General features: G+C 36.8%; 1 protein-coding gene across 9 annotated transcripts in view; it reads right to left on the bottom strand.

Annotated features, from left to right (window-relative positions):
• CDC42BPA (CDC42 binding protein kinase alpha) overlaps positions 1-22,469 on the bottom strand; it is a 181,685-nt gene that overhangs the window by 61,670 nt on the left and 97,546 nt on the right. For 8 of the 9 annotated variants that reach the window (XM_064415340.1, XM_064415332.1, XM_064415331.1 and 5 more), the window contains exons 7-15: positions 17,195-17,288; positions 16,227-16,427; positions 15,403-15,651; positions 11,591-11,670; positions 10,403-10,569; positions 9,824-9,946; positions 5,427-5,560; positions 3,561-3,803; positions 3,204-3,314 (exon numbers count right to left, since the gene is read on the bottom strand). In XM_064415340.1, coding sequence (XP_064271410.1) covers positions 3,204-3,314; positions 3,561-3,803; positions 5,427-5,560; positions 9,824-9,946; positions 10,403-10,569; positions 11,591-11,670; positions 15,403-15,651; positions 16,227-16,427; positions 17,195-17,288 — 1,402 coding nt within the window. The remainder of the gene's footprint in view (positions 1-3,203; positions 3,315-3,560; positions 3,804-5,426; positions 5,561-9,823; positions 9,947-10,402; positions 10,570-11,590; positions 11,671-15,402; positions 15,652-16,226; positions 16,428-17,194; positions 17,289-22,469) is intronic. The other variant, XM_064415337.1, reaches the window with a different exon arrangement.

Here is a 22,469-nt window from a genome sequence, read left to right as displayed (position 1 = left end):
CTTTTTGCAGTTTCATAGTTCTCTTAGTGAGGTCTTCTGGCATTTTAATAGTCTTTACACACTGCTTCAGGATACAAACATTTGCACCAAATGCTACCCTCACTAAACTCAATGTCCTGCCATAACAGAGGAAGAGCAAGATCAGGTTCAAAATGAGATAGGGGCATGACATGCACTGAAATCCAAGTATGGAAATGACTTTTTAATGTCAACATATGGACTATTTGGTCTGGAATTTCTTCTCGTTTTTAAAATGTGCCATGAAAGGTGTTCTAAGGAAAGCAAATTCATGAAAACACTGTTTTGAGGAAGTGCAAGTAACTTAAAAAACTACTTTTTATCGTGATTTTGTCACACCTTCCAGAGGATTGAAGGTATTTTGTTAATTATACCTTCATTCTTACCATGAGATGTTAAAAACTTCTCACCCACCCTTAATTTGGCATGGCTTTAGGTAATTTTCTTTTCCTGATGTATGAACAGGCTTTAAGAGCTAAATGTCATTGTAGAACATTCTGATGAGCTGAATTTGTGCCATGACAAATTCTGTGAGAAAGCTGGGCCTTGCTGTTTGTGTCAGCAAAAAAACCTGCAAAACCCCCTACATGTACGAGGAAGAGATGTGCTGCTACTGCACTGTTTTCTCTAACTCATCAAAACAACCATCTGGTTTTATCTGAGAGTAAAACCCTGCCCTTAGGATGCAGAACACTAAACTGGAGAAGGAAAATACCATCCTAACAGGAGATGCTTTGGAGAAAGACAGATTTAAAAAAAAAAAAAAAGCAGCATAGGAATTTTCTTCCATGCACAGGCACTGTGGAACTTGTTTGCTACTGCCCAATATCTTAAATTGTTCACACATAATGAGTAATGGAGCACAGAAAAAGTTGAGGCTTTGCAACACCCTCTGTCAGGTACATAAAATGTTTTAGTGGAATTGCACATTTTTTACCACAATGAAAAGATACTATTGCAGTCGTAAAAGAGATGGTGCAGTAGAAGAGAAAGCCCAATGGTATTGGACAACAGCTTAGAGAACAAGAGAGATAGAGTAAACAGAATACATTTTTAATTGATGTAAGCACATATTCCAAATAGATGTTTTCATACATGCCCATTTCAAATGGACAAATGGTGCAACTGAGACATAATGCACCTCCTGGCACACTGACAGCTGCTGTTTAATGCACCCCTCTCAGCTAACAGGGCACACTGCTGACTAACACTGAGTCTGATTTTACTGAAAATCTGAATACATGACATCCACAGGATCCCCTCTGTCCACACACTTCACTGACAAGTTTGCAGAGCCCCAGCAGGTCAGTGCTGCACAGAAGGACAGACAGAAGGCACATTGCCATCTTCCCAACAGGCTCTGCTTCATCCATGAACTTTACCACAGCCTCTGCTCCTTTCCTGAGGAAGCTGCACCCAGCCCCCTGCACTTCCCAGATTATCTGAACGAGTTTCAGTGGCACAGTGGGCTGCCTGTAATAAGGGGGTTCACATCTTGGCCAGCAGCTCTCTTCTCATTGAAGTTCCCTCAGAAGTCCCTCAGGTGACTTCACCTGCCAGCTCTCCTGCTCCCTGCAATCATCCCAGACAAATCCAGCTCATCTGCCATCCTGCTGCAAAGAACACACTGGGTGGCAATCTCCCCTCCTTCAGCAGTGAAGTCTGACACACTGAGGACTTGTGGAGCATTTTATGCCACAGCTCTATTAGCTCAGAGATTGACTTTTCCATCCCCAAGCAGCCTCATGAGTTTCCTGAGGTTTTCTGCTTTGGATTTAAAGAACTCTCCTCAATCAAACGGAGCAGCCTCTGCAAAATGCTTCCTAAATTCTCTTTATTTAGCTTTCAACATCCTGTTTACACTTCACCTTCCATCATTTATGGTCTCTTCTATTCTCCTCATTTGGAGAAACATTTCTTTCTTTAAATACTTTTGTGTAGGAGAGCTTCCTGAATTTAACTAAGGAGCCATGCAAAGCTTTTACTGCATGGACAGTGCAGCATCACAACAAACACTTGTGATCCAAAGTGTGCTTACTGAATTGTAAAATATCACCAAGAAAGCTAAAATTCCCTTTTCCACTTCTGGTAAACTTGCCCTACTGTTATAAATCAGTATATCATTTATTCTCAACAGATCTCCCATATATTCTTCTCGCCTCTTAAACTGTCATACAAACTCTTTGCTGATGGGGAAGATTCATGGAAGCAGAAGTAACACATGTTAATTTTCAGATAACAATCTGAATCCACAGCAGTAGAAACTTCATTAATCCAAACCTCATATTGAATGAATTTCCTTATTTTGTTTTAGCAGAGGAAGGCCAAATAGAAGAATGTTCGCATAAAACCATGAAATTTTCTGTGCCATAACTTAATGCTGATGAATGTCCCAGAGAATTCTAATGAAAAAAGACTTGGTTGTTCATTTGAATAAAGACCAGATTAGGACTAATCTCACATTTTGCCCAAAAAGTTTAGAATTACCCTACCGCACGAAATATTTGGAACAGGATTTTGCTGTGAATGAACAGCAATCCATGTAAGTAAATGAAAACTTTCTATTCAATTTTTGAGAAAGCCTAACTTCTCTAGAGCACTGCATAAAAAGCTAAAGCACAGAATAAAATAACAGTTAACATTCTTGGCTGCCTTAAATTTCTTCTTTTAAAATCACATGCACATGTGAGCAATCTCATCAATACAAACAAAGTCTTCACACTCAATGCTGTTCTTGGGTAAAAATGCCTCATACTCTGGCTGAGAGGCAGAATGTGCTAAAACTGTTCCTGTATGAATCAATCAGTTCACATTCACTGTGCAGAAAACATGAGGAAACAACACAGCAGACAGAACACCTCTACAGAAACCAGCCTAGATTGCAGGTTTATCTTCAAATATTCAACCATCCCATGCTGAAATAAAAAAAGCTTTTAAAAGGTGAAATTAAGCAAAGCATTAATGGAAGCAATGTGGCAATACAAGGTTTATTGTTAAGAAATAGCATATCAGGCAAATGTTAATTTTTCTGGGCAATAATGCAATGCATGCCTGTGTTAACATTCAGCACCAACTGAAGTGACAGACTGACAAAACCCTTTTGTCCTACATCTGAAAGCAATCAAACAGATCCAAGTCCTGGTTGACTAGTAAGTTTGCAGGTGTTAATATCAAAACAGACTAACCTTTAGCCCTTCTACTTCACTTTCCAACTGTTTAGAGTACTGTTCACTCCTCTCTCGCAATTTCCTGTCTTTGGATGCCTCAGCAGCTGCAGCTTCAGCTTGGACTTCCAGCTACAAAAGTACATACGTTTTTAATAGATAGGATTCTGCATGTTTTTTTCAAAATCTACTGATGGTTTTCAATACAAGAGAGAAAACTTCAGCACCAAACTGAACACTTCAAAGTCTTAGAAAACAAAATTGGTACTGTTTGAAACAACAGACAAAAGGTTAAAGATTTACAAATTAAAAAAAATGCTCAGAAAACCTTACATATAACTTATTTCATAGAGTCTAAACAGTCTTCTCACCACTTACTTCTTTTTTAAGTCTCTCTGTTCTGCGTAACTCTTGCCTTAAACTTTCTACTTTTTGCATCACCACTTCCATTTCTTCCTCCTTATCTCGGAGCTGGCGGGCAAGCTTTTGTTTTTGAGAGTGCAAGTCTGTCAGCCGCTCGTTCATCTCTGAGAATTCCTGCATTGCCAATTTCCGCTGGCTGTGTGCATCTTTCAGCTCTTTGGCTTGGGATTTTAATCTGTCACTAGACTCTGCCAGTTCCTACAGTTTAAAAAAAGAATTAAGTAATAAACCTAGAAAGCTACAAGGCCAATTCTGTCTTTGGATGAGCATCGAACACCTTCTCCAGAGTGAACAGAAACCACATATTCTTTCTGATTTCATGAATGCATATACAATACAGATTGCATGCCTCCATAAATAAGAAAAGAGGCATGTTTTGCACTACTAGAGTTAATAAAATTGCATAAATGTAAACCAAGTACAAATCTGCTCCATTATTACAGGTAAACAAAATGGTGTTCAAGCACTTGCATTACAATACAAAAATACCTTGCTTTCTTAATGCAAAAATGTCATTAGCATTGGTCTTTTATAATTACTTAAATAAATTACAAGAATCTCAAGTGCTAAATGGCTAAAATTGAATGGGAAACTCTGCTCTATGAAAATTTTTACTCAAGAAGCTTTAGAAAACTGGCCTGGCAAATATTATTTCCATACACTGTACCTTAATATCAAATATCAAGAGAAAGTTTCAGGCAATAAAACACTGCAGTGAATAAAAGCAATATATGATAACTATCCTTTTCAAAGAATCAGCATGAAATAACACTGTTAGTGCAGTGATAACTCCACACCACAATACCTTCACAAAGCTTGCTGTGCCCTAGATTGTGCCACCACACTGCCAATGAGGGACCACAACAGTTTAAACAGTTCTATAATGTTCAGTCAAACCAGAGGAGAAAAAAAAAGCAAGGAAAGGCAAATTTCAGGATAAAAAAACACCGACTGGAAGAATTAATATTTGGTACTGCTGACATCCATGTAAATCTAAACATGTTTCTAAGGTTCTTAAAAAGATGTCCTAATCACTAAGAGTTGGTTTAGAAGAGAGATGGTCTTTCTGGGACAAATTGGCACCTTTCAAAATTTTAAGAGCCTTAAGGGTCAGAAGAAACAGTGTTAAACACAGCTGGCACATCAACTTTAGTGTGGACTCTAAAATACTGTGCCAATATAATCACAATGAAAAACAGGTTTTATATATTTCACACCTGATTACAGGTTGGTTTAATAATGAATACAAAAAAGAGCCATGAAAGACAGTATGTTACAAATAAGAAAATGAGGGATCAGGGAGATAGAGAAGAAGAAATAAAATCCAGCATTCTTTAGCTGTAGTTATTTCAAATTACTTTTCAATTCTCATACTTGGGCAATTTTTCACATCTCCTTCTGGAAATACTTCTGTGACACAGCCTTAATACCATACTCTTCACATTTTTTCACTGTTAAAGTCTCACCCATGCCTCAGATTAAATTGTCTGGAATAGCTCTTCTCCACTCTGTCTTCTAACCCCTATGATTATCACCTAAATGTGAAGCTATAAAACCTTTTTTGCAGCCACCATGCAATTTGGATTATGGAGTTGTTCACTATCTGGAAGCAATCACTTAGGTAGCACCCAGCAGTCATACAGACAACGTGTTAAATAATGTCCTTTTCTTCAACCAAAAAAAAAGCAGAAAGCTAAGTAGGTCATGCTACACACTTGTTATCTGCTCATTAGTTTTACACTTGAAAGTTATTACAAGCAAAATGAACAAAAATAAAACACTCTTGAGGGTTTAGAACAGTTGCTGACAAAATGATTTTACCTTATTAAGATCTTCTCTCTCTTGCTTCAGCGTTCTGACTTGCTTCTCAAAAGCCTTTATTTGTCTGGAGGCATCATCCAATTCCCGCCTTGCAGTGCTGGCCTCCTCGAGCTGCTGCTCTAGCTGGCCAGATTCTAGAAAAAGCAGCAGAACTCTAAATATTCTAAGGGAAAAAATCGTAATTCTACAATAGCACAGCCTAGCTGCTTGAAGCCCCTTCGATATTTTTCTGGTTTCCATTTCATCACAAAATAAGGCAATTCTAATCTGGTTTAGAAAAGGGAGCAGGTTGTTTCAGCTGCCATTATCTGCTTTTAAGGGAGCAGAATGAAAGGTCCCAGCTTGCTGGAATACAACACAAAAATGATAATAAATTGTCTTCTCACATTATACTGACCATGCTCTATACATAATTCTGTAAAGTATGCTTTAACACAACTTATACATTTGACTTTTATGTGCTGTGATGTAATATATAATACATCTTCTATTACACTGTAATTACAAACAGTCACCCTCCTCTTCCCAATTTCCCCCAAAAAGAAACAGTAAAAATAATGGGTCACTCAAGAGCTGGCAAGTGTTCTCCTGTCAGTACTCTTAAAATTAACTTCAGCTGATTTTACTTATTTCAAGTGTGAAAACCACTTGTTTTTATGTGATCTGCTTTATTACTACTATAAATAAGGGAGAACTATTGCAGCCAGTTTCTTACCAACAGCCAGTTACACAGTGACAATATATTTCTATGGCACAGTTAAATAATGCCATATAAATACCCTCAAATTCTACAAAAAAACCCGAAACTCATAAAATATGGCAACTGAAATTTTCTAACTAGTGAGTGGGTTGTGTTTTTTTTTTTTTTTTTTTGCCTCGTAGCCTTTACTTAAAAAACAAGACTTTAAAGCAAGATATATAAGGTAAGTTAATTCCAAGTCCTATGAAATCACTGGACATGTTTTCTTTTATTTCAGTTGTGGGCAGGTCTTCAGACCACTTGTATTTACCCAAAGAACAGGAACCCATCTATATTCTTAATAACAGCCTTTAACTACAATTTCATAAATGTAACCCTGAGAGACTGGCTCTTGGAGAAATCAAATATAAAAACACATACATTTTTAAGAGGGTTAATTTTTGAAACATAAGAATTTTATAAGCAAATTAATACCATTTTCTTATAGCCAGAAAAATATTCACTATTGTTTAAATTCACTCACTCTTGTTTAAAAATTTAAAAGAATGCACTTAAATAAGAGATGCAGCTCAAAGCCAGAAATTATTAACTGCCTTCCTTATGTAGTCTACTCTGAAGTCACCAGTGAAAAGAAAGTTTATATATGGCTCTGCTGAGCCAAGATAAATCTCTCTTCTGTGCATGAACTACTTTGTTCCACAGCTCTGTTTTCCTCTTGCATTGCTGCCCTTTACATATTTGGCAATATTAAAGATTCCTCAAAGTTTTCTCCTATGTAACTTAGCGAACAAAAATTATAACTTTGACCTCAAAAATTGAAAGCATATGTTAGCTTGTCATTTCCTGGAAAACCAGATAGACAAGAAAAATGTATTTTTCTAAGCCCTCCTGGTGACACTCCTGAATTTGACACAATTTTGAGCTCATTCTTTATTACCTTTTTAAGCAGGTGTTTACTCTTACAGCTTCAGAAAAGGCAGTAAAACAGGTTAAAGAATGTAACAAAAAGTTAGGTGTGACATACGTGTCATAAATGGTAATTTTCCTTTTTTATCACCCTAGTTCTAACTAACATTTTAGGTAATATATGCAAACACTCACTGTAATATGTTATTACATTAATTTAGTAACTCAAGAGATGAGCTCAAAGCATAAAAAGTTAATCTCTGCACCTGAACTGAACCTTTCTAAAATTCATCAGATCTTTTAAATGCTGTCCAGAAAACCTGGAACTAGCTCCCCTATATTTGGAAGCATTCAGACATGGCCATCACGTACTTTGTTTTTGTATTCTGCCATTAATATAGTTCTAAAATCTATCTCAGAACCTCCACAAAAATCAAGTAAATTAGAAAATTCTCTTTTTATTTTATCGAATTTGCTAGTATTAGTTACAGCTTAAGGCACAAATGAGTCTTTTCTAACAAATGGCTGGGTCAGACAGAAGGTATATACTGGCAAAGTTGTGCAGTGACTGGGGATGGGTTAGGCAGCTCTACATCCTCTTTATTTGATCCCATTATTCACTTCCAAATCAAACTCCAAAAGTACACATTCTGTCTAGGAATAAATACACAAATATGTATGTGGTGTGAAGCAGAAAATTACTTTAGGAAACAACTTCTCTGTATTGATCACATTCACCAGACTTTGACTTATTTTCAATTTCAAAAGGGATAGCAGATGTGTTGGGGAATGTTTCCACACCTTTACTATTTTTTTTTTCACTACCAAGGGAAGTGAGTGATACTTTCAGCAGTGAACTAAGTTGCAGCTCAATAGTAAAGAATAAAATACAGTTTAAAGCTGATTCTGATGTTTTTCTGTGAATGACTGGTCTCATTCAAAAACTTTTCTTGTAAACATCATTATTCAGTGGTCCCAAAGACTCAAAACCTGATCTAAGGATTGTTGCAGAGAAGGGATTTCTGATCATGTTGTCTTTATCCTCATTACAGCAGCAAGAGGAGGAACATTTGGCTGGAGCAAAATTTCACAAAACCCTTTGTCCTGATAGAGTGCCAACATGGCATCACTCAAACCAGAGTGATCCTCCCTGAGCTGGCTAAGCCATGTTCCTATCCAAAAATAAAGCCTATGGTACAATACAAAACTGCTGCATCACGCCAGAGCAGCTGTCCAACTGTGTATCTGTAACAGGCTTTTTTCAGACTACACAATTTTAACAGGCTGTAATCTATGTGCTGCACTCTGCAGTTCACACGTTGCTCTTCCTGCCCCACAAGGCAGCTGCAGAGTCCAAACACATCCACTCAAGTGTCTGCAAGCTGAGTTCAAGTCACTCTTTCTGTGGGTGTCGCTGCTGGCATTCCTGACACTTTCAGGAATTGAATGAAGTCTTGTCACAAATACAAACCAGAACGAATGGTTTTTGTAGTTTCCTCCAATATTTCTGCCTGTTTGTTTTTCTCTTGCCCCAGGCAAGATATGGACATATAATAGAGATGTATCTACCACTACTTGTGACTGATTTTTAACACAAAACTCAGACATTTTCCTTTAAGATTAATTGGGTTTTTCTCCCTGTTTCCCTGGCTCCAGACCTGATACTTAACAGTCTCTTGTTAATTTTCCTAAATAAAAAAAAATTGTGCTGTGCTTCTTTTCTTCCTTTTTTTTTTGAGATGCCTCTGCTCTCAAGATCCTATTGTAAAGACAGCATAATGGATATGTGTAGCAGGAGTCCTATGAATCACTGTGAGAGGAAACTCCCTTTAACTTAATTCAGAATATCAAATCAAGAATACTGAATACTAGTCTTTAAAGCAGGGTAAAAACAGACAAACAGACAGCAAACTGGTTCGCTCATAGCTATATTCAATATAGTGGTGCAATGTAAGCCCTCCCTCTCAAAGTTCTTAAAACATGAATTGCCCAGAATCTGGAAAAGTGAGGCTGGGAAAAGATGGATCTTTCCCTAAACGTCTCCAGTTGTCTCTGTTGAACACACATACTGGGCTAAGCAGGTCTTTGCTTTTTGACTAGTGTGAGAGTCCTGATGAAATGCAGCATAACATTAATTTAAAAATAATCATTTTAGCTGCACAGATTTCAAAACCACTTTTCCAACTTAAAGTACTGAGGTATTTAACAGCCAAAACTTTAGTTTTTGTAATATCTTCAAGAACTCTGAGAAGCAAAGAAAAGAAATGTTCAATTTTGAAAGGAATGACAGCTCACTGACAGCAGGGCTGAAAGGCGTTCTTCTCCCTCTCATCTCCCTTTCCCCATATGCTTCTATTGCCCACCCTGTGCTGATTTATCTGATCATAGGTTGATTAAATTCTCTCTATCTAACAGCATTTTCTTTGTTTAATTGAAGTAATGAGAGAGTGCAGGGAATGCACAGACTGAGAAGGGGCCATGCAGCTGCAGGCAGGACTTATTTTGGTGGCAGTTTTCTTTGACCAGTTCTGCTGCTGGAAGTGCAGCCTCATGGCCCATTGTATCCTCACTCGTGCACTACTCCTTCCCACTTGGAAAACACAATCCGGATTTGGAGAAAATGTTGAGGTACAGTGGGAGAGTGAGGGGTAAAATGAGAAGTAAAAATAGACTGGAAGACTTTTATAAAGCCAAGGAAAACCAGCATTATGATTGGAGAGAAAAAAAAAAAAACAAACTTGACAAAATACAGTTTTGTGTTACAGCTTTTACATTAGTATTTATAACATACCTGTTACCTGTTTCTTCAACTTTTCAATTTCTTCTTTTAAACTTTTAATTTCTAAATCTTTGCTTGCTGTTATTGGGCCATCCACTGTTGAATACTGCAGAGCCTGCACTGTCTGTGTGGACTCTAGAAAAAGATAGAAGAGAAAGGGATGAATAACATGTCTGACATCTGAGGAGATCAAAGAGATACTACTGATAAATTAAGACATGCCAAAAGATCCTGCACTGGGCATTCTACAGTCTGTAATTTCCAACTATTAAGTGCCAATTTTTCAGTAACTGTCAGCTGGACCAACTAAGTTCTTAGAAGTTTTAAGAACTAAATATTTATGCCATAGTGGCCAAGGTACAGTGAGAACCAAGTTAGCCTAAGAAGTTCCATACATGGTGTATTTCAGGCATAAAGAGTTACAGAAATTTAATTTGTCAACCAAAATAATAAAAAATAATTCTTTTCTGCTAGAAAGCATTCCAGGAGATATATCTAATTTTTTTTTTCCACAGTACAAACAGTGCCTTACAAAACTACACGTTAATCTAAGTTTAAAAAGGGATGGAATGATTTTTTTAATGGCTATACCTTGCAGTTTTCTGCTAAGTTCAAGCTTTTCCTGTTCTAGACGTCTTATTCTCCTCTCATAAGCTTCTGTTGCTAAACTATCCTCCAAAGTTCTTTGAATGCTGGCATCAAGATCCATGGAGGGTGGTCCAGCTGTCAGTCTTAGACAGCTGCGGTCTGAAAGCACACTGGGGGAAAAAAGAAATAGTATTGGATTTTACAACAGCCTGGTTTAAAACACTGCTATAAAAACATCAACCAATAAACAGTTTGTTTAAGTTGTTAATTACAATGCCATTTATTACAACACCAGAGAATACCTTGTTTGTATGTGCTCATTGGAAATTGAAATAATTTTTACCTAGCAAGCCTGGTCCCCTCAATGCATTTTTTGTTACACAGAAGTGGATGAACTCCTGATTAACAATCATTATGGACACTCTATATTAGCCAGATAGCAAAAAGCAAAAGCATAGACAATAAAATTACAGTAATAGTTCATTTGCGAATAGTTAAAATAAAATATCACAAATGCTTTAAAGAAAACAATCACTAAAAATGGTATGAAATTATCCCATAACAACTAGGGCATGGACATGTCAGAAATGCTGTGGCTACTCATGTACACATGCTATTGCTTATGCAAATAATCCTTTTGATGTCTAGGACATTCTAGGACATAGTCACTTTCCCAGCAGAAACAAGCCTGTCTTTTCAATGGTTGTAAACACTTTATTTATTTCCATAAACGAGGAGCATACAAGGGACTTCCCTGTTTAATTTAGCAATGGAAATGAGTGAAATAAATTCTACATTAATAGCAGATATCAAATAAAGTAATTTTTACAAAACTTCTATTCAGACTTCCATAAATGTCAAAGGGCTAGAAATAAAAGTGGTTTTAATGTCTAACAAACAAAGTTCTACCAGGGTCCACATGTCTAGTCTTAACTTTGTAATGGAGAGTTAATTTTATACATTCTCTAATAACAACCTTTCTCATCAAAACTCGCCTGAGCAGAGGTGCTGACCTTTACAGGTATGTAAATTTTACCTGCAGAGAGCTCATTCTTTTGAGCAGACAGCATTTTAGATTATGGTAATTTCCTCAATAACCCACATTCTTTGATATCTGTTCAGTACATTTCAAAGACAAAGTTAGAACACTGTGTAACTAGCCTACAGACAATTTTTGAACTCTTAACTTACCAGCTGCTTGTATATGTGAAACCCACAAATGGTAAATGATGGCCAGAAAATGCAGTGTGGGATGGTGGAGGCATTGTTTCCTAGAAAAGCAACAGGACAGTTGAGTAAGCAATATCCTACTGGACTTAAAAGGAACAGATTTTCCAGTTTAACCATAAGAGAAGTGTTAGTGATAGTATCATATGAACTATACCCACTGTCATCCTTATCTACAGCCCAAATATGAAACAACATCAACTAAATCTATTTATAATAGCATTTAACATATACAAAAACAGAGCATGCTGACATAAAAATGCCTTTCTAATTAAATAGGCTATTGTTGGATGAAAGCAGAATATTACACATATGAGATGCCAATTTATTCCTTCTTTTTTCCAAGAAGCACTTAGCACAAAGTGCAACACCTTTCATTCCCTGCTATGCTCCTCTCTGCCATTCAGCCAACAGGGCCTCCTGCCTGTAGAATTAGCAGCCCACTTCTGAGTGGGCCATCTCTATTTGGAGAGAACAATTAGCAGGCATTTACTAGAAAGAAATAATACCAGAGAGTGTTCTAATCCCATTAGTGCTTTGACCATTTCTTCATTCTTTGCTCCTCTTTCTTGCCAGACAAAGAACTACAAACAAAGACAAATCTTTGAACTTCTCTTCAGGCTAAAATTGTTGTTATTTTATTTGGACTATTTGAAGTTCTAATATTCTTAAATTTTCTGCTTCCTATTTGATCCCAAGATGCAAGGTTTATGTTGCTGTACTAGAGATGGCCATAACAGTCACCAAAAGCAAACCCCCAAGAAGATGATTATTGCACTGGAAGTGATAAAAGATCCCGAATTGTCAGAAAAGGTATGTAACAATTTCTTTCCAAACCCAAATGAAAATGAATGAAAGGAACCAGTTGTGCATTTCTTTCATATAAAACACAGCAGGAAAGAACAAGGAATAAGACTGCATTCAAAAGAAATCTGACATTACCTTTCCAGTGGTGATGTCAGCTACATGACATCACAACCTTGTCCTCTTAGCTGACTAAAACTTTGATATTATAACAGGGTTCCTCATCAACACTAATATTGCTAGATTGTGTAAATTCATGAAGTTGAGCATTTTGGAAACTAAGGATAAGATGAAATTACAAAACCTTAACTTTCCACTAAATCATAATAAAAATATCAATTATTACAGATTACTATGATTAGAAAAAGTAAAATTCTACTTCTCCTTCACATTTTGTTTTCCCCTTTCATAGACTCAAATTTCAAAACTGTCTTTACAGGTAACTTAAAAAATATCAAATGTTTAATTGCATGATTTTAACAGCCCACATGACAATTCTCAGGTACCACACAGGTTACTGTTCTAAAATATTGCATCTATTGATCATAAGGTAAGGTTCTGTGAAAGAATTTGTTTTGCAGAGATCAAGATACGTATCTCCTGCTGCTTGTGTGAATTTAGCTGTACAACCATGCTGAGAAAATTATGACTGAATCTCTCAATAAGGCTACTAAACCAGTTAAAAGCTAAAACCCAGCACAGCTTAGGCTGCCTGAATAGCACAGTTCTGACCTTTATGCTTGCGTGTACGCTCAACATACTTTTTAAATGTCATTTTTATGTATATAATTTTTCCATGGGACTATGGTCTCATTCAAAGTTCAGGAAGAATAACAACCATAGCTTTTCAACACTGTCTTTTATCATCAGCATTGGGTTTTCCTCATTTGCTCTATGCAATTCAAATCTTGCCAAGAATTTTTGAAAAAAATTTTAAAAAAAGTCCCATGGGCTTATCTGTGGTGCTGACTTCTATAATAGCAGTGCAAGTATGTAGAACTTCCTCAAAAGATATGTATGAAATATGGAGGAAAAATACCTCCAAGTTATACATAAGGAATTTGAGGCAAAGCAATATGAAATACAATGTCCACTGGTCAAAGCAAAAATGTAAAATATTCTCAGTCGTGCAATGCCTTTAGGCTAGGTTTTTTCAGCAGTTCTGAGATACTAGGTGTGAAAAGAAATGGAAGTGAAAATAACATCCTTATATTAAAACAGAACAAAACCTTCAGATGTTTCAAATTAGGAAACTGAAAAAGAAGCTCTAGAAACTGGCATTTTTCTCTAACAATTCAGGGGCATTGCTTTTCACCCCCGAATGTCTAAAGCAAATTAAGAACTGGACTCGGTTTTCTCAGCTGAGAGTCCAGTAACTCAGCAGAGGAGCTTTCTTTCTCCACCTGCAGGTCCCTGTTTCTCCACAATGGTAAAGCATTCACACTATACAGGCACAGTATGAAAACCTCAGGTGGGAGACTGGGCTCCAAAAAGGAGGAGTGCTGGAATGGAGAACACTAAAATGTGTGAACAACCTCTAAAAGGTATTTCAGCTTCACAAACAAAGACCTGATATATACAGCATCCACTCCAGCTACTCCAGCCTCACAGCTGCTGCTGCACAAAATAATATCCAAACAGGTATCTGAAGATGGTATAAACAATTTTAAAGATAAAAATACTTCTGTTGTGAAGGGAGGTGGCAATATCAGATGTAAGTGAGGAAACAAAATGAAAGAAGTGCAAGTCATCCTATACAGCTACACTGATTTGCTTAATTTGTCCATAAGGAAAAGGGGTCTGAGATTTAACCAGAGATCACAGAATCACTTAAACTGGAAAGGACCTTCAAGATCATTGAGTCCAGCCATTAACTGTCAGCTCCCTCACTAAATGACTTTCCTAAGGATCACATCTAAAAACCTCCACTGATAGTTGACTCCACCACTTTCCTCGGCAGCCCTTTTGGTAATGAATTTTTTCCCAATATCCAAATTAAACCTCCCCTGGCTCAATCTGAGGCCATTTTCTCTTGTACTGTGGCTTATTACATGGGAGAAGAGACTGACACCCACAAAATATTTTAGTCAAAGTGGTTTCCATGTTTCAATGTGCAGCTAGAGAAAAGGGAATGCAAATAATAATCATCTTGTCTACACCAATTCATGTTGCCACTTATCTACATGGCCAGCAAACTGAGTGAAACTGAGATGCACATGCAGTTCAGAAAACAAAAGCAAAAGCAGTGAAAATGCTTCACCTCACATGTAAACAGCAGGTTTCTGCATCTTTCAACAGACACACACACAAACACACCCAAAAATATTTCCAAGGAGAGAACACAAGGCATTCCTCCAATGCTAAGGCATCTATCATCTGTCAAAGCTCCTTTTCAAAAGCATAGAAACAAAGTCTGGTAAAATCAATAGTTGCAGAGCATTTTAAGGAAAAGCAAAAATATCTTTTCATTCCTTAGGAAATTGCTGTAATATTTCTCCTACATTTCTCAAAACTCAAGTTGGAGAAAAGGCTGGAAAAAGCTTAGTGGAAATGAACTGAAGGGAATCAAACACTGATGTGAGCAATTAGAGTAGAGCAATAAAATACAATAAAATGCAATATGCAAACTTATACTAAGTCTTTGCAATGCTCTGCTAGAAATAGTCTTGCAGGCTATCTGTATGTAAATGTATTATTCTTTGTAAGACATGGACACTAAACTTGTTACTGCAACAGATGTATATTAGCTAAAGCTACACGTAAAGCTACAATGAATATACAAAAGTTATCCTTACACAAGTATGACTTTAGGACCAGCCTACAAACTATGAAAGTATTCCCCTTCAGCTCTTCAAAGCAGCACCTAACTGTTATTTAGGCAGAACACAGTGAGATAAACTGCATTTTCCATACATTTTGCTACAAAGTATACCACAAAGGATGACTCATCAAAATGTTAATTGTATACTTACAGAGTTTTTTAAGCAATCATCATCCACATCAAAGTTTGATGTATCAGTGGGGCTGCTGACTTCTGGGATGTAAGGTGCTTCACAGTTCCTAATGTTGTCCCAATCAATCCCAGCAAAAAATGGATGGTTCTTAAAGTCCTCTATTCCATTTTGTCCAAGCCGATGCTCCCTGCTACAAATGAGCCTTCGGATGAGGTCCTTTGCACTTTCAGAGACATCTGTCACTTGAGCAGGAAACTGAAACCTCTCCTTAAAGATTAAAATAAGAGGAGATAGTTTATTACCAAGAAAAAGTTGGAAAAATACCTTAGTGAAAATAATTATCTAGAAAAAGAAATGTGCAAATACACCAGCTCTGAAATACATGCAGTAAGGTTTCAAGGAAAAGACTTCTGCTAAGGATAGAAACTATTAAGATATTTTGTCTTCTATTTTTTCTTCTATATTTAAATTTCTCTTTACACTACAGCTGTTGAATCTTACAGCTAGCTCCATGTGGAATAACATTTTAGAATCTTCTGCATAAGCCAAGGAATGGGTTCACCAGAAAAAAGAAACACAACAAGATTGATGCAATGTAGCCAAGACAGACTCCACAGAGTGAATTAAAATCTATGTTTCCAAACCCAGATTTTAAGTTTAAGCCTTATTCCAAAGCAAAGTCATCTGCAATCCATAACATTAACTTATTACATGGAAACATTTTTTGTTCTACATTTACGAACACTTAACATAATTAGTACATAAAAACTTATTTTTAAATACGTGTTCAAGTTACCCCATTATTAAAAATTAGCTTAGAGACAGACAGAAAATGCACTAACTTTGTGGTTCATTATTTTCCCATAGGTCTCCACCAAGGACTCAGCATAAAAGGGTGTTTCTCCATAAAGCATTTCATACATGCAAACGCCCAGGGACCACCAGTCACACTCGGGCCCATACTTCCCTTTTCCATCTTCCATGGCCTGCAAGATTTCTGGAGAGATGTAGTCTGGTGTTCCAACTGCTACTGAAGATTGGACCTGGAGAAGTTACATTTTCAGGATTAAAATCAGCTTTCATCATTACAGACACTGTGGTAGTATACCCACGTATATATAAATTTAGTCCAGCATTCTTGTCATAAAAAGAACTAAACACAAGCAAAAGCTTCTAAATTAATACAGAAATACTTGAGCATCCAGGGCACTGCATTAATAGGCAGTCCAATAATATACTTTTGCTAAACTATTGTCAATATTTAAAAACAGATAAAGGACAAAATTGTCAATTATCAGGACCAGAGCCAGTAAGCAATTATAGATTTGGTAATCACATATATTAAGTCAAATACTTTGTAATCCCCTGGGACATGATTAAACATACTGGAATTACATTCTAGTCACACTCAATGTACAAATTTAAATGTACTAGAAGAACATCATCCCATTTCAGTATCTCATCCTGCTCATACTACAGCTTACATTTTCAATAAAGATTTTAAGCTCAGAGCTTAAAACTGAGAGATTCATAGTTCATAAACACCTACTTGGCATTGTATGAATGCCAATGTAGGCACAGCTTCCCTTTATTTATTCATGAGCTGACTGCATGCTAAGAAGTTTTTAATACACTGCAAATCCGAGCAGTCTGCAGTTGAATTTTCAAGAAAGTCAATTATATACCAATACCATTTACAGCTCCATTTCATTTGCCATAAGTCACCTATTTCCTTTATTAGCACACATTTTTTAGGTATTAATGGACTGAAGAAAAAATATTTCAGAATGTCTCATTCTTTCTAATTTACCGTTCCATCTTCCATCAGTTTCAGACAAGAACCAAAATCTGCTAATCGAATATGTCCATTCATATCCATCAAGATGTTGTCTGGTTTTATATCCCTGCAATTAAACAAATTCCAGGATTAGTACAAAATGTATTGCACAGGATGTATTCCAAGCATTAACTCTGCAAGTCTTTTCATTCAAAACAAGCAACCTGACAGTCACTCATGATATGGTGAAATTTGCACTAGAGACATTTAATGAGGCTGTGGATCAGTCAAATCCTACAATGCTTATTAATTTTAGTAAGAATTGTGCAGTTAAATTCCTCTCATGTCTCAAGGGTAGAGAGGAGAATCTTACTTGCTCTGAGCTTTTGTACATAAAATTTTAAAATAATCTGAAGAATTTTAGTGAAATGCTCTCAAGTGGAAGATGCATGCTCATACTGGAGCTGGAAAACAACCCCTAGATTTTACAACAGAACAAAGGCCAACGAAATCCTGAAATAGTTAACACATTTTTAGATTTGATGTCTTTCATTGCATTCCTCTCTCACATGCATCTCAGTTCACTGTGTACACCTGGCATGACCATTGTAACACCACTGCAGCTCTGCCTGGCCACACTCTGGCTGCCTCATTGAGCTCATGATGCAGATGGAACCACCCTCCTAAGCAGGCAGCATAATAAACACTCCTCATATTGTAAGCTTGGCCTTTTTTTGTCTCAGGCTTTTCCTAAATGTATGAAATACAGGTGGAGTGTATGTTCCCTGTGTACAGCTGAGTAGGAAAAAAGCTCTCAGTTACCAGAGGGACATTTGTTGTTCAGCTTGTAAACTAGGTTCAAATGTTGACATTTCTTTTCAATTAAGTATAGATATTAAGAACACAAATCAAGCTACATTTTAAAAATACCTGACATTATCAGATTCTTACACCATCCTTATCTATTCTATTCAAAATATAAGTTATGACCGTATGAATACAGGTCTACAAATATTTTCTCAGGGAATGTTTTTAAGATATAAGAACAAACCCCCTAAAAAATAAAATAAAAAAAAAATTAAGTCTTCACTTTGCTTCACTCCTCAAACAACTTATAAAATGAATGTCACTGATTGCTTTACAGACAAATCTCAAAATATTCACAAGCCAAAATGTTCACATTGCACCTGAGAGCTAATTTTGTTGTTTGGATTTTGATGTTTTGTTTTTATTGTTGGTTTAGTTATTTTTCCCCCAACTGAAAGTCGAGTTATAGACAAGGCTTACTGATAATTTACAACAGAAAAAAATTAGAACCACACCTTGAACAACATTATAGAAGCTATGGCATAAAGGTGTCACAGTGTCACACACTCGGTGACAATTAATACAATAACAATTTGTTGTTTGGAAGAAAAGAACTTCCTGAATTTGTGTTACTCAAAGACAAGCAGGCAGTGGCACATGCTGAAAACAAACCTTAGGCACCTTTCAAATGCTCAGAAACATTTACAAAGTAGGAAGCAAACACTGCAAGAAATCACACTTTCACAACTTGCAACTGAGCATAAAGACAATTCTTTACAAAGTAAATCAGAAAAATAACCAAGTCCATTCTCATAAGCCCATTCTTCCACTTGATTTTTGCTGACACTGAATATGCCAAAGAATTGCAGCCTCCAGACTGAGATAGCTGTGTTTGTTTTGCATTCACCCACCAAAAACATTCCTTAAACACGCTTCTAAATAAAAACAAACACATGCCATTGAGACTGCTGGAATTATAACTTCAGTTTAAAACACTTTGCAAAAACATGCACCTAAAATCCAGTTCCTCCTAGAAGCTGGACCTAGTTCAAGCTAAACAAAAACATGAGTCACCCTTGAGGCTCCATTTATCCATGTTCTATCTTTTAATATATTCCCAAGAGAAATAATAATAACATTAATAACCATCATCATCATCATCCCAACCTCTCCCATTCAATCTCACAAAATAGCAAGAAAACATGAAAAATCTCATTGTGTTGTCAACACTGTGCAAAACCAAACCTGCAAACAACACTGAATGCACTTGAAGGAACAACGATTTCTTGCAGAGTGCCATTTGTAATGCTCAGTAATAACTTCATAAGAACAATTTTTACAGTTAAGGAAAAAAGAAAAGACCAACTCAATAAACACAAATTCTTTTCAGCTCTTGTAACAGAAGCTATGGACTATGAACAACTGTTCTGAATTGTGAGCTACATTAATAAAAGACAGTTTGAAAGACAAGAATTGCTGGTACCTGCAGAGCAGAGTAGGCTATAAGCAAAAGGAAAGAAAATTATGAGCCCCAGAGGGGAACAAGGAACAGGAGTAATTATTGCCAGTGCAACTGAAGAGTGTGAAGGTGGTGATTATGGAAAAAAATAATGTCTTAAACCCTGCATCTTTACTGAGCCTGCAGCAGTTGGATTACATTAGAATGATGAGTTTTGTTCCAGGTTTTCTTTTGAATGACATTTGTTTACTCTCTTTAGTGATGAGAACTGATCTATCTCCTGTTCTAAAGAGAATATGGTATTATCTCTTCACATTCACTCCATCTTCCCCAGCTTATCCCAGTTCCTTCACTGTATGGACTGGTTCCTTCTACCTCAACTGCATTTTTATTCCTATCTCTCCTAGACTCACCTCAAAAGCTGAGATGTCCAATCCTTCACAGCCTATCAACCCCAAATTTCCTCCCTTTCTGCTTCCTCCTTTCTCTCTCACCTTTTTCACTCTCAAGTCCTCATCTCCCTGCTTGTTCAAATTTAACTAATCTTTTTTTTCATCCTGTTTCAGTTCTCAGCAGTCACTATTTACTCACAGACCTGTTCCACTGGCTTCCTACTCCTGTGATACAGGACAGCTATCCTCTTTCTTCATGTCCAGTTCCTGTCCAATTTGCATAGCAATCATCTTTGGCACCCAAAGGAAGAGAACTATCAGTAATAGAGACACCCCACAGAGTCTCTACTATCTATTTATCAGCATCTCCCCAAATACCTTCAATATCACAGCTCTGAAAAAGTGCAAAGCTACAGCAGAAGAAAACTGAAAACTATTAGGGATCAAATGATGCACACAGTTGTTTGGAACTCGTAACAACTGGAATATTGAGGGAAAAATTATAACCTGAAAATATCTAGGTGGGGGGCAGAGGAATGAAAATATATCCATGACTCATGGAGGATTCTCTCCTGAATTTCATGTCTCCACATCCCACAGCAGAATATCTTCTCATTGGTTTTGTAATAATTATTTTATTAATTGAAAATCTATATAGGAAAAGCAATCCATGATTCTTGATCTTGTTTTTGGAAAGAGGAACACTTACTGCTTCAGGCAAACACTACGGAAGGAAAATTCCAGGCCAAGTACCTAAAATCTGGCAAAATTAATGAGCAAATAATGAAAAGTTATATGGCTCAGTGAGTAGACCACTGGGCTGTATCTCTGTAGATAAGAATTCCCAGGTGATTGTGGGCAGACCATTTAAACATCACTCAACAAGAACACGGTGCTCAGTCAGGCAATTAATATCACCTGGCTAGAAGGCCGTGGAGCCCAAACACCCCACTAACTCTGTAATTAGTTCACTGCAATAAAAGAAAAAGGTCAGCCCACTTAAAATATGAAATACCAATTCATTTTCAAGAAATATAAGCATTTGGAAGGTATTTTATAAGCCAGACCTATAGTGGGGACAAGTATTGAATGGGGGCAATTGCTCTGACACCACTGTGCTCTCTGGGGACCCAGGGCTGACGAAGTCCCCAGCAGTTCAGCCCTACTCTGACATTTTGGGGGGAGGAAAGCTCAATGTGCAAGGGCTGCAGGTTGCCAGAGCTGGACATGGCATGAGCCAAGCTACTACAAATTCTTCAAATATGCTCCACACTGAATTAAGGGAACACAGGAACTCAATGCACCTAAAGAAACTTTTTTTTTTTTTTCTTAATGAGTGATTTAACAGCACCAAAGGAACTAGAAATCCTAAATAAACTTCTATAGAAACATACATGTCCTTTTAAAATTTGACTTCAACAGTGTCCAGGAGCAACTTCTACTTTTCTGAGCTGTGCTGGCCTTGACTGTAGGAGAAAATCAGCACTGCACAGCAGCTTTGCTGCTGTTTTCTGGAGAATGCAATAGGAATAAACAGTGTGTAATACTGAACAGTTCACTTGCACTGAAAATGAGTGAAGGCTAATAAAAAAAGAAAGAGAAATCTCTAATGAATCCTTCCTTATAATGCTTCTTAGTTTAATTTGGGGAGCTGTTCTTCAGATTGGCATGTTTACCCAGATGACTTCACTCACCTCTCTTTAAAACCGTTTACTTTCTTAAGCTGTAATTAAAACCCAAACATTTTACATACTAACTGTGTTAATATAAACAACATTCTGAAATAGGACTACAGCAGATACCTGGATTATTGCCATTTATTTTGATTTCTCTGTTAATGAGCCAGAGTAGAATTTCATTTGTTCAGTAAGACTCAAGAAAAAGTATTCCCTCTGAGACATGCTAAATCCATAGCACATTCCAGCTGTAAAATAAACTAAAAAAGAATTTTTAATACATGTGAACGTATTTTTTCCCTCGTATCCATTTCATATACTAAAGAAAGCTTAAGGAATCGTGAGGTCTTGCATATTGAAATTTGGACTAGAAAACACCCTTAAGCTCCTTACAACTTGAATTTTCTGATCATCTTATGATTTCAAAGCATAAGAGTTCCTGAGGTTCACCTATGCATTCCTTGAATCACTGGATCAATGCAATTCTGTTATTTTCAAGACCACATTCAGGTCTACAGAACAGAAAGCAGCAGATTTAGAAGAATCTTAATTTTGTTTCAAAGGCAGCTTCATGGAGGAGGGGACCAGACAAACAGAACGGAAGATGCATCAAAAATAGAGGGACAATTATTTCAAGAACTGTATCAGAATGAATGAGCAGCAGTCGTGTCAAACACTACCAAAGACTATGCCAGTGGGTGAACACACAGTCTTATATCTTCTAAGTTTCTGTGATAAAATTCCTGGTGGCATTAAAGATTTTGTGACCAGTAGGGATCCCTCTTCTTGGTAGCTGTACAGTTATGATGCAAAATTTACTTGGTTTAGTTATTCATCTGTATAATCATTTTTTCTTTCAAAACATAAATGATCAGACAGAAATGGAAGAAGTAGCAAGTCCTTCTCCTCAAGACCAACAGAATTGTCCAGGTGGAACAAGTGGGAACCTCTTAATATGTCCAACTAATCCTCCT

Source organism: Passer domesticus, chromosome 3, assembly GCF_036417665.1.
Source record: "Passer domesticus isolate bPasDom1 chromosome 3, bPasDom1.hap1, whole genome shotgun sequence".
In the NCBI taxonomy this organism is placed as follows: Eukaryota; Metazoa; Chordata; class Aves; order Passeriformes; family Passeridae; genus Passer; species Passer domesticus.
The sequence above is the reverse complement of the archived record's forward strand: the minus strand, read 5'-3'. Positions and strand labels throughout refer to the sequence as shown.